We start from the raw sequence: 11,588 nt of genomic DNA, 5'->3' as shown, positions 1-11,588 counted from the left end.
TCACCATAGAATCACTGCATGGTTTGGTTGGAAGGGACTTTAAAAGTCATCCAGTTCCATCCCCCAGCCACGGGCTGCTGGCTCCCCACTTCAGGCTTCCCAGGGCCCCATCCAACCTGGCCCTTGAGCACCTCCGGGGATGGGGCACCCACAGCTCTCTTGGCAGCAGTGCCAATGCATCCCCACCAGCAATGCGAAGAATATCTTCCTAGTGCCCATCTCAGACTTCGAAGACTGTTGGGAGCTTCCCCAGGTCTCTCACCGCCAGCTAAGGGAGAAGATGTGTCTCATCGCTCCCTATGAATCGCTGCACTGTAGAAAAGCAAAATCACAGCACATAACCTCGGAAACGCTGAGCACATCCATTCCTTCTTGAACTCAATTAATGGAAACAAATTTACTGAGAGCCAAAATTTGATGTTGTACAGTTTATTCCATGGGTGAGTTGAAGGGGTTGACACCCAGCAGCCCAGCTCCAACGGGATGGTCTGACGGTCTCAGCTAGAAGTAGTTGATGACCCTCCGGATGGACTGGATGCTTGCATTGAACCCCTGCCATGCTCGGAAGTTGCCGAACTCACCCCGCTCCACCACATACATACGGCCTCGGTAGTTGGGCTCCTCATAGAGCACCCACCTGAGCAAAAAGGAAGGATTAATGGGGTCCCCACGGCCCCAAAGCCCACACCGGCCACTTCCCCCTTCATGCCGCTGTAATGATGGTGCTGGGACATGACCTCGCCAATCTTCATCACGCACAACAGAAACAAACTCACAGCATTGGTGACAGAGCACTGGAACGGATTGCCCAGGAAAGCTGTGGATTCTCCATCTTTGGAGATACTCAAGACCTGCCTGGATGTCTTCCTGTGTAACCTACTGTGGGGAACCTGCTTTAGCGGAGAGTTGGACCGAATGATCTCCAGAGGTCCAATTTCAACCCCTTTGATTCTGTGGTACTGTGATTCTATGATTTGGAAGTGCTACAGAGGGATGTGACTCCCCTCAGCCCCGTGTTGGACTAAAAGAAGAAAGATCCCCACTGCGACACTTGAGATGCATTCTACCTTCTAGAAGAGTCTTTAGCCACGAGGGGAACCATACCTTTATCTGTACTTCATACATTCTCTTTTTTCCAGCAATTCTCAACAATCTTTCTGCTATTTCCTAGCAGGGACAGGTTTGGGTTGTTTTATTCCCCTACTCTCTTATCTCAGCAGCTCATGTTGTCATTCTTCTCTCTCTTCAGCCCCTTAATGTGCACTGTGCCATGGTCTCAATGCAGCAACAACCATCAGCTCTGTCCTCTGTTCACATCTCCCATGCTTGTTAACCAGGCTTTGCCTTTGCTCTGGCACTTTCACATTCAGGTTTCATTGCTGGACTTTTCATCTCCGCCTCGTTCTTCTCTCCCCAAATCAGAGGTCACTCTCACTCGCCCCACTTATGGGCTCAGCAATGACAGCAGAACATGACTTTTATGTCCCAAATCAGTTGGGTTTTGCAGCCCATCTCTCACCAGACATCCAGCAGTGACAATCCGGTTAGGATCTACTGCCTGTGGGAGAAACTCCTTTAAGCAGCGATTGCTGCGGGGTCAGCCAACAGCTGGCGAGCTCAGAGCAGCCTGACCCAAAGCAAAAAGCTGCGTCCGTAGGAAAAACATTCATTTGTAAAGCCAGCCACCCGTGAACTCTACAATACAAAAGCTGGGAGCATTCAGCTGAGCTACCCCAAGGACTGCTGGGTGTGTTTGGGTTGAAGTGCACTATTGGGATGCCTCCAGGTGGGTCTCAGCTCCATCTGTCCGCACAGCACCGGCTGCCTGCCTGGTCCCACTGTGCTGCTGGCACAGCTGCGATCTGCAAGCATGCAGCATTGCCAAAGAGTGCTCGGCCAAACAGCTGGCTCCGGGGTGTTTCCTACAAATGAACAAGTTTGTTCTCCAGTACTTTTTGCAGGCAGTTTCTATCCAAAAGGGGATGGCAAAGCCATGCACAGGCTTTCCTTGAGGCTCGCTTCGCGGCTCTGCTCACGCAGCTGTAGTGCAGGGTGCCCCAGAGCTCTGTGCCCTCGTTGTGTATCCCAGCTTGAACTCTTGGAGAGGTTGCTCAGCTCTTCACGTTAAGAGCCATGTATAACATTGTCCTCCTCCTCTGAACACACCCCAGCCTTATGCATAATGCACACACAGATTTCTTCCTTCCTTTTCTACCCCATCCCACCAACTTATTTATTCTCTGCGTATGGAAAAGAATCATAGGCCCACCAGGATCGCTTCTTCCTCCACTTAGGAGAAGGCTGTGAAGGGAGCACAAAGAACACCAGAAAGATGGGACTGAGGCACATGACTGAGGATCTGTGTGCCTTACTTAGCGCTGCCTTTATTTCATAGCATGGCAGAGTCATTTGAGTTGGAAGGGACCTTGCAAGGTCATCTGCTCCAACTCCCCTGCAATGAACAAGGACAGCATCTGCCCCTCTGCTGCGGAAGGGCCGGCACCATGGCAGGATGTGCTGTGTTGGTTCATCTGGTGATGGATCCTTAGGAAAGCTGGGTCAAAGGCACTTCCCATTGAGCAGGTGAAGCTCCTAAAGAGACAGAGACACCTCAGAACTGCCCCACAACAGCACTTCCATTTGAGCATTGCTTCCATGGCTTCATCAGCACCATTTCTGTCTGCTTGTCCTCAATCCCGAAAGGAAAGCCTTGTGGCATGCAATGCCAAAGGCACTGAAAGCCTTCAGAAAGTCACGTCATGCGAACATAAGCAGGCAAACGTTTAGACTCACGTGTGAGGGAAAGAAAGCTTTGTGGCCCTTATTATGCGTATCGAGAGAGGGGGAAATCAATCTGAAAAACTCAAGTGCTTGACAATTTCTGGGCAGACTCCAGTCTCTGCTACAGGGACACGTGTGGTGAATCATTGGTCCCAAAGCTCTCGTGGGCTCTTGGCTTTATGGCACCGGACTTCCCCATGGTGCAGGGCCCCTGTTGGGCTCTGGCTGCTCTTCCCTTGGGAGCTCCTTGGTGGTAACAAACCAACTCTGTGTACCTGTGAGTGGGCAATGAAGACATGCAGTGTTCCAGAGCCATGGATCTGTGGCACTGGGGGACGTGGTTATCAGGCACAGTGGGATGATCTCAGTGGTCTTTTCCAGCCATAACGATTCTGTGATGCCATGATTCTAAGCCTGGTTATTATTATCTCTTTCTCTTTGTATGAAATGGAGGGATCTTCTGTTGAATCAGAAAAAGCTCCGCAGTACAACCAGTGTCAGGATGTTGCAGTCTTGGAGTGTAGCATTGTTCTTCCTGTTCTGGGACACCCAGCATCAAGTGAGATGTGTAAATCCAGCCTAGGACAGGCAAAAAGTAATGGCACTGGGGCATTTTGCCACACAACAGCTGGAACAAGGCAGAGCTGCTACCCTACAGAAGTGCTTGGGGATTCTGTGGGGCAGAAGGATGGGGCAATGCATCCACAAAGCAGCTTCACAAGGCACCAAAGTCCCCACAGGGGGATCCCAGTATCTCTCCTCCACACCTCAGCAACCACTGTTGCCTTTAAGAAAAAGGATTTAATTTGAAGGTGAGGTGCTGCTGCGTCACCTTGGCTGTCCAAGGAGGGGTTTCTGGTGTTGCAAGAAGCCCTGGGGAAGCTGCTTACAAAGTGAAAGCCTTGACTGCAGTGCCCAGTAGGTTTCACGTGGGTTTTAAAGAGGTGTTTGGAAAAAGACAAGGAAATGTGAAACAAGAAAAAGAAAAGGGATGGGCCGAGTGTTAGGTTGCAGACCCCTTGACTGCGTCTTCATGTAGCTTGTGCTTAGCTGCCACCCTCCTGCATGCCCTGCTGGAGCTGCTCTCATTCCTCACTCAATATTAGAAGCACCAAAACCCCCCATGGAACCACAGACTTGGCCAGGCTTATAGGCTCCCCCAGCCCCCAGCAGCCGCGGGTACTCACGCACCATCACCATACACCCTGATGGCATTGACATGGGGCTGCTCCCAGCCCTGGCCACGCAGACTGGAGCAGTCCTCAGTGAGCTCCATGCTGCGGCCGCCGAAGCAGCTCCCTTCAAACAGCTCGATGCGGTAGTGCTGCCCGTGCTGGGGACAACGGGGTTGAGTCAGTAACAACACCAGAAACAAAACCCACAGAGAATTATATCCCCCAGAGCACTCGCTGATATCCCCTGGGGAAATGAGAATGCATGAGAAGCTGCAGGCTGAGCACTCAGGGCGCATCCCATAGCAGAGGGACCAGCACCAGGAGACCTGCGTGCCCATCTCTGTGCTGCAGTGCAGCTGAAGAAGAGACCCCAGCCCAACCCTGGGATGCACACTCCCATTCCCTGTGAGCATCCCCTATCTCTTTTGAAAACCACCACAATAACCCCGTTCCCATCAATGCTGTTGTGTTTTACACCCAGAATTGCATCTCTACCCCCTTGGGCAATCAGAGCTGCTCACCATGCCCACAGGACGGCAGGAGCCCATGCGGTCACCGCGGCCGTTCCAGCGCTGCCAATGTGGGTACTCGCCGTGCTCCAGCACAAACTGCTGCCCGTGCAGCTCGGGGTGGTCGAAGCAGACCCAAGCCCCGCTCTGCACGCGGATGGAGTTGACGCGGTGGGGGAAGCCTCGCTGCTGGAAGCTGCTGCAGGTGCTGCACACCTCCAGCTTCCTGCCTGAGAAGCATTTCCCTTCATAGAAAGTGATCTGGGGCGGGGAGGAGAGGAGGACGGAGGTGAGGACCTCAGCTGCAAGCCAATGGGAACCTCTCACCGGTGCCTCATTTTGGGGTCAGCTTGGTTTTCAGCCTCTTTTCCTATCAGAGCATGCAACCATCCCCTTACAAGCATTCTGGTGAGGCACTGGCACAGGCTGCTCAGAGAGGTGGTGGGTACCCCATCCTTGGAGACACCCAAAGTCAGACTGGACAGGGCTCTGAACACCTGATGGAGCTGTGGGTGTCCCTGTTCACTACAGAGGGGTTGGAACAGATGACCTTTAAGAGTCCCATCCAACTCAAATCACTCTATGGTTTCCAGCATGAAGAATCAAACACAAAGCCCTGCTCCCAAATGCACTCCATCCCCGGCACCCTCCCCATCCCTGCTGCGCTTAATTTGCACCTGAGTGGGACATCACCCAACCCTCACCCCACAGCAGCCCGTCCTGGCGTGAGGCCATACTTACTTTTCCTGAGTACTGAGACATTTCCTGATGGCTGCTCTCCAGGACCATAAATCAGAAGCTGACCCAACCCCACAGCACACGAGGCTGCCCCGCTATATATGGGCCGAGCAGTGGGGCTGCTGCCACAGGACTTTTGGGACAAAGCAGTGGGAGCCGGGGCTTTGCACAGCCGTGCTTAGTTGGCAGAATGGGGCCCGGGGCTGCTGAGTGTGGGGTTTTGACTGGGGACAGGCAGTGAAACAACAGATTTGCTTGGCAGGCCTTTGGCTGATTAGCAGTGCATGTTTGCTGCTTCTTTTGGAAGGATTTCTTTTTAACGTCATTATTTGGAATAGACAGCAATAGGAAGGCAGACTGGCAGCCTGGCAGCCTCAAAGCCCACCCAGTTACCACACCTGCCATGGGCTGCCTGCTCATCACCAGCTCAGGCTGCCCAGGGCCCCATCCAACCCAGCCCTGAGCACCTCCAGGGATGGGGCACCCACAGCTCTCCGGGCAGCAATAGCAGTGCTGCTGATGCTCAGTCATGTCTTCCCCATTCTCACAGATTGAAGACACCTCCAGAAGTATCTCTGCCTCTCCCCAGCTGTGAGAGAGATGCTGACCTCATTAGAAGAGGCTGCGAGGTTTAACCAGCATTAGAAACGTGTTCAGAGGATGAGCAGCGCTGATTGTGTAAGGACTAATTAGAGCCTGTTCCTTTCTCCTTGCAAGGCTGCAGCCCAGTGGCACTAATTAGCAGCATGGGCCCAGAAGGCCCTCATGAATCAGTGCCTGCAGCACCTGCACAGGGCACAGCGACACAGGTGGGATCTCAACCAACCCAGAGAACTTGCCATTTCCTTCCTTCTTTCCCTTACAAGCTGTGCATCACTTACCGCAGCCCTTGGGAACGCTTGGTGGGATCAGAGCAGCTGCCAGATGATGCTCTCTGAATTCTAGGTGAGCTAGACAGACTTCTTGCTACTACATATAACACTGGGCTTCCAAGAGCACTCAACCCCCTTTAGGGCTCTCGTGTTGAAGAGCCAAACCCACAGAACCCCTGAGTGGGCAGAAAGGAGCGAGGCTACCCAGGATCCTCACTGCTGGAAGGTGCCTCCCCCACACATGTTGTCCCTGGGTTCCACTGAAGGTCACGTTCTGAATCCTGAAAGTAAAGTTTTGGCACAAATACTGATTGTTCAGAGAACCAGCAGCCTGGGGGTTACGCTGTTACATCTGCATCATTCAGCACAGACTGAAAAGCAAAAGCTAAGTCCTATTGCAGAAACACTGCAAGTATCTCTTCCATTTTATTCCTGCCAAGAATTAAAACTTTTCAGTGGACTTAAATGTATGAGAAAACACCCCATTTAATAAACATTTCCCTAAATCAGCATCTTCTACACAAAGTAGGTCAACTGCACGTTTTTTTCTCTCCTCTCAAATACCAAGTTCAAGTAGTTTGCTTCCAGACTGAAGAAGCTGCTCAATGCAGCACTGGGACCAGGCCAGGTGCTGAGAGCCCACGTTAGCTGGATGCATGAGTGTAGAAATGCATGATAAGCAACTCACATCTATTTGTTCGACGTGTGATTTACTTTAAACAACAGTTTTGTTTTCTTTGCAAGTTTAACTTGGCCAAATCCATTCCAAGCCTGAGGGTGCCCAGCTGCACACCAGCCCATCCCTCGGAATGGATGTGTGCCCTTCAGCCTGCAGCTCTCATGGTCACACGGAGGAACAAACAGTGCTATGTGACAAAACCCAGCTCATCCCTCCCTCCAAACCTTTCCCTGATACACTCACAGAGGCGTCCCTTGCATCTCCTTTCGATAAGCAGCACAAAATGCAGCTGAGCTACCTGAGCACCTCGGAGTTCCAGCAGTACAAGTGGTTGGGATTTCCTCCTAAGCCATCGCACGCTCCTCTTAGGGCTGACAGGTGAACATCTCACACAGAAGCTGGTACGGGGGCAGCCACCAAAAAGTTCTAAGGAGAGCGTGAAGGTTTGCAGCTATTTTATTTACAAGTATACATTTAACACAAAGAAACACTGATATCCAAGCCTAGTTAATAGTAGTGTAACAATATGCATCATTTTGATGATTATTCTAACCAACAAACTACACTGAAAAATTAATGCCAGTAAAATTCTTGGTCATAATATTAAGAAATACAAGATATAAATTGAAAATATGATTGCTTAAAATTTGAAGATGGAAGTGAAGCCGTTTGCACAGGAGTCAGAGTTTACCATAATCTGAAGGGAAAGGCTCCAAACCAGCTGTGTATCTCTCAGGTTAACAGAAGGAAAAAAAAAAACAAACAAAATAACCCCACAAAATTAAAAAATTAAAAAAAAAAACAAACCCAACAAAAAAAAAAAAAGAAGCATAGTTTTATCCTTGAAGATAAAGGGCAGTTTTGCTTCTCCAGGTAGAATGTATTCCCATTGTTTTCAGGCTTTGCAGTGGAATTACATTACTGAGCATGAAGACTTCCCTTGTGAAGCTGCCCCATCGATTTTTTCTGCCTCCAAAATTATCCTCTTAAAAACATCGACGGCGGTCTGCAAAGAGAGAGAACACGGTGAGAAGCAGGCAGCGCTTCCACCCACTGCACCGACACGGAATGCATCCCTGCCAAAGGGAAGGCAGCAGATGCTGCTGGGCTGGGAGTCACCTGCTGACAACGGCCCTCCACAACCCAAGCAGGATCTGACCGGTGGCTCATCAGCCCTGTATACCAAAGTGCATCCCCTGGGCAAGTGAGACTGAAGGAAGAGCACGGACAGGACCACAGCTGCCAGCAAACTGGTTCCACTAATGAAGAGTTTCCCTTGGTCAAAAATAGGCCAAATATACCGATATACAAATACACCGTACTGATATTTCATTGCTTACAGCTGACATTTTAATGCACCAGTTCTTTATATTCCTGCTTGAAAGCACCTACTCTAAAAACCCACGCTTTATTCCAACAACCAAGCAGCTATATATTCTCTGTCAAAGCCACGCTGTTGGGAACACTGAGATGTAGGAGTTCACAGGGCTGCTAATTCATTTCACAGAGAACATATATTCACTGAGAAGCTTTAATCAGTGCCCTACAGTTAACCCGTAGGAACTTGTAATTCAGCCCAAATACACTCAAGGATTTTAGAATGAGCTTTTAAGCAACGCAAGAAACTGTTTTGCAACAAGGAATAAAGAACGCAGCCAGACTTTCTATGCATCTGTCTGCATATGGTGCACTAACGGGATGTGGGTCACATCTAGCCTACAGAAAGCCATCTGCCTCTCTTCTACCTCCTTCCCTTGAGGGAGTGAAAGAGATGCCAGGCAGGGAAATGGGTGCAGCTGTGTGCGAGGCACCAGGAGGCTCGGTGCTCCTTCACACCTGTGGGTGCCAAAGGAACAGAGCCCAGGAGGTGCACAAACAGGAAGGTCCAAAGCCCTAAACCAGCCCACAGCTGCAACCCTCAGCTCAGTGCTGCTGTGCTGTTTTCCCAACACAAGATTGCTTGGTCGGAGAGGAAATTCTTTGCTGCTCGTGCTACTGGTTGTTCCTGGCACAGAACTGGGCAAAGGAACTTGAACAATGGTCAGGTAAGGAAGAGCATTTCCCCTTCCCACAAACACTCCCAAATCCCTGAGGGGGAAGGGCAAGATCCCAAGCGTCTCTGAGCACACCCTCACACACTGCACACCTTCCAGGCTTAGATACAAACCTGCTCTTGAACAAGCAGCAACATCCCAGAACTCCTTTTTAAGAGCTTTTTTGGTGAGAAGTGGATTTTATTTTTTATGTTTTACTACTTCCTTCCCCCTTCTAATGAATTCTGTGTAAGTGGATGGGCACACGATTGCTCATTACTCTCTGGCTTCCAGCTTCAAGCAGGCTTATGGACCTATCTGGGTCCTGGCTGTATTTGATGCCATTAGCCATTTATTGTGCTGGGATTAAAGCCAAAGAACTGCACAATGGCTTAGGGGGAACAAAGTAACAAATCCCCCAAGGAAAGCCAGAATGAAGCTCTAGAAGTTAGCCCAGTAGATACACAGCACTTCAACACACCTAGAAATAATTAAGCAGCTTGAGGAAACACAACAAGCACATCTAGGGCCCACAGGAGGGATTTAATACCTGAATTCAGCTTCAGGTTGTAGCTCAAAAGGATGTGATTGTATGTGTCTCATGTTTTGCTTACAAGATACATGATGTCCTTGAACACTTCCAGCTTGAAGCTGGCTTTAAGAATAAACAACAACAACAACAACCCCAAATACCCCCAAATTCTTCTTGTAGGAAGCATTCACCCAATCCAACTGATCCTCTCCAACCAAGACTTAATTTAACCAGCATCTTTTCCTGGCCATCCAGCCCCAGAATTGCCCTCTTAAAGCCTAGGTATCTCCCCAGGTGCCCAATATGATACACAAGTTCCAAAGCCTCACCAGGCCACCAGGATCTAGAGAAAGGGACACAGAGCCTAAAGAAGATCAGACCTGAGGAACTCTTGCCAGCCCCCTACCTCTTACCTTCATATCAGCTTAGATCTCTGAATAAACGGGAAGTGGGAGAGACAAAGCCACACCATTTCATCAGTACGGTACCTTCTGACAACTCCCAGCAGAACAGGCCTGGATTGGATTAAGTTCATCTGCACAACCATTTTAGTTGCCTGCCACAGTAGGGATTTGTTCCTAGGACTCCCACAGATGCTCCAAATAGTTTTTGGGTTTTTTTTTTGGGCAAAGCAGGAAGGGAGATGAGTCAATGCTTTCCCACCTCCTTGCATAGAGAGAGAGAAGCCTCTGCTAGGACTTGTAACAGGGAATGCCTCTTCTCCTTTCAAAGTTCCTTGCTAAGCATTGCTATAAAGAACAGACCACGTAGGTCAAACTGGACTGGAATCAGCCTACAGTCTCTGTAGGCTGCCCCATGTACCAAACCAATTTCAGAGCAGCACACCAGGGACTGTCGTACTTCTGCTCCACCTCCACCAAAAGCAGACACATTACAGAGACAAGACTTCCCTTTCCCCTAGAGCCTCACAGCTCCAGGCCTTATATTTGGCTTTCCAAGCTCAATCATCCACCTCCTTCAGCAACAACCATTCCTCAGCAACTGTCTGCAGGAACATGAGGAGAGAAGCCCCACTCTGGGCTCCATGATGCCTTCTTGCACATGTCCCAAGCAACTAAGAGGGAGCCCATCAGATGCCTAAAAGCTGGTCATGCGTTGTGGGCCTGCAAAGTAATGCACCATATCTCCTGAACATTGTGGGTCAGCCAGTTTCCAGGTGTATCACACACCAAGAACAACCTTACTGCTGTACTGTAATTCCCACAGCAAGGAGGAGCTGCATGGATCTCAGCACACAGCTAACTTGATACTCTGAGACCAAGGCACAGGCACAAACACACGGCAGTCAATGGGACTTTGTTAGCGCAGCAATTTAATATGCAAGGCATGTCAAGCATCATATAAAGCTTGTAGCTTCTCTGCATAAATATACACAGCTTGCTTTTTTTCTTTTGAACCAAGACAATACACAATACAAACTTCAGAAGAGTTCTTGGTAATAGGATATTCTGTAAGATAGGAATTACTACACTGTTACGCATTGTGAACTACGGCCAAAAAAAGCACAAACAACAGCTCTGCCTATTCCAGAAGTACTGAGTTGTTTGAAAGGAAATAAATAACCTCCTCCTTTTAACTGGTTTATTCCTTCGGCTGGTGATTTCATTCCTGCAGGTATGAATCTGAGGCTCTCCACAAGTAGAGAAGATAGTAAGAAACTGCATGCTTTCATCACAGCCAATTCTGACGTGGTTAGTGCAACTCTTAGCCAGAAACAGAAGCACTTAGAAACTAATTCCAAGTATTCCATACATGGAGAGAGAAAAAACCTGCAAGTTTCCTGCCAGGGAAAATCCAACTTTACACAACTGTCTGCTTCCAGTAGAGCCACAAGTTATCATAGAATCATAGAATGACCCGGGTTGGAAGGGACCTCAAGGATCATGTAGTTCCAACTCCCCTGCCTAGCAGGGCCACCAAACATACACCTTTACTAGATCGGGTTGCCCAGGGCCCCATCCAACCTGGCCTTGAACACCTCCAAGGATGGGGCATCCACAACCTCCCTGGGCAGCCTGTTCCAGGGCCTAACCACTCTCCTAGTAAAGAACTTATCAGTCAGCAACTGCTTGTTTTGCAGCTGAATACAGGGGAAAGAAATGCTGCTCATGCAGGTGCTGCTCTAACTGTGGGACTGCCCTTCTGATTCTGCTGCTGAGAGCATCCAAGGATGTGCCTGTATTAGGTTAAACATGAGACAATGTAAGCACTTGTGCATAAGGACCAATTTCTCTAAACACGGCCTGCC

At 49.5% G+C, this 11,588-nt stretch overlaps 2 protein-coding genes across 3 annotated transcripts in view; both read right to left on the bottom strand.

Annotated features, from left to right (window-relative positions):
* Positions 1-350: 350 nt before the first annotated feature.
* CRYGN (crystallin gamma N) lies at positions 351-5,227 on the bottom strand. The gene is made up of 4 exons (XM_072329480.1): positions 5,207-5,227; positions 4,478-4,726; positions 3,969-4,114; positions 351-637 (listed from the first exon to the last, which is right to left on the bottom strand). Exons 1-4 carry the CDS (start codon positions 5,225-5,227, stop codon positions 502-504), a joined length of 552 nt encoding a protein of 183 aa, XP_072185581.1. The 3' UTR covers positions 351-501.
* Positions 5,228-7,194: 1,967 nt separating this feature from the next.
* The window catches only part of RHEB (Ras homolog, mTORC1 binding), a 28,933-nt gene continuing 24,539 nt past the window's right edge, over positions 7,195-11,588 (bottom strand). For both annotated transcript variants that reach the window (XM_072329478.1, XM_072329479.1), the window contains one exon: positions 7,195-7,760. In XM_072329478.1, coding sequence (XP_072185579.1) covers positions 7,668-7,760 — 93 coding nt within the window. In that variant the 3' untranslated portion in view covers positions 7,195-7,667. The remainder of the gene's footprint in view (positions 7,761-11,588) is intronic.

This window comes from Excalfactoria chinensis, chromosome 2 (genome assembly GCF_039878825.1).
Source record: "Excalfactoria chinensis isolate bCotChi1 chromosome 2, bCotChi1.hap2, whole genome shotgun sequence".
NCBI lineage: Eukaryota > Metazoa > Chordata > Aves > Galliformes > Phasianidae > Excalfactoria > Excalfactoria chinensis.
This window is presented reverse-complemented; position numbering and strand designations above follow the sequence as displayed.

Bases quoted from the DNA above. Each gene is read 5' to 3' on its own strand.
- CRYGN (XM_072329480.1), bottom strand. From the start codon at position 5,227: ATGTCTCAGTACTCAGGAAAA. The intron at 4,727-5,206 runs GTAAGTATGGCC...TCCCCGCCCCAG, and splicing joins TGTCTCAGTACTCAGGAAAA to ATCACTTTCTATGAAGGGAA. The intron at 638-3,968 runs GTGAGTACCCGC...CTTTTTGCTCAG, and splicing joins AGGGTGTATGGTGATGGTGC to GTGGGTGCTCTATGAGGAGC.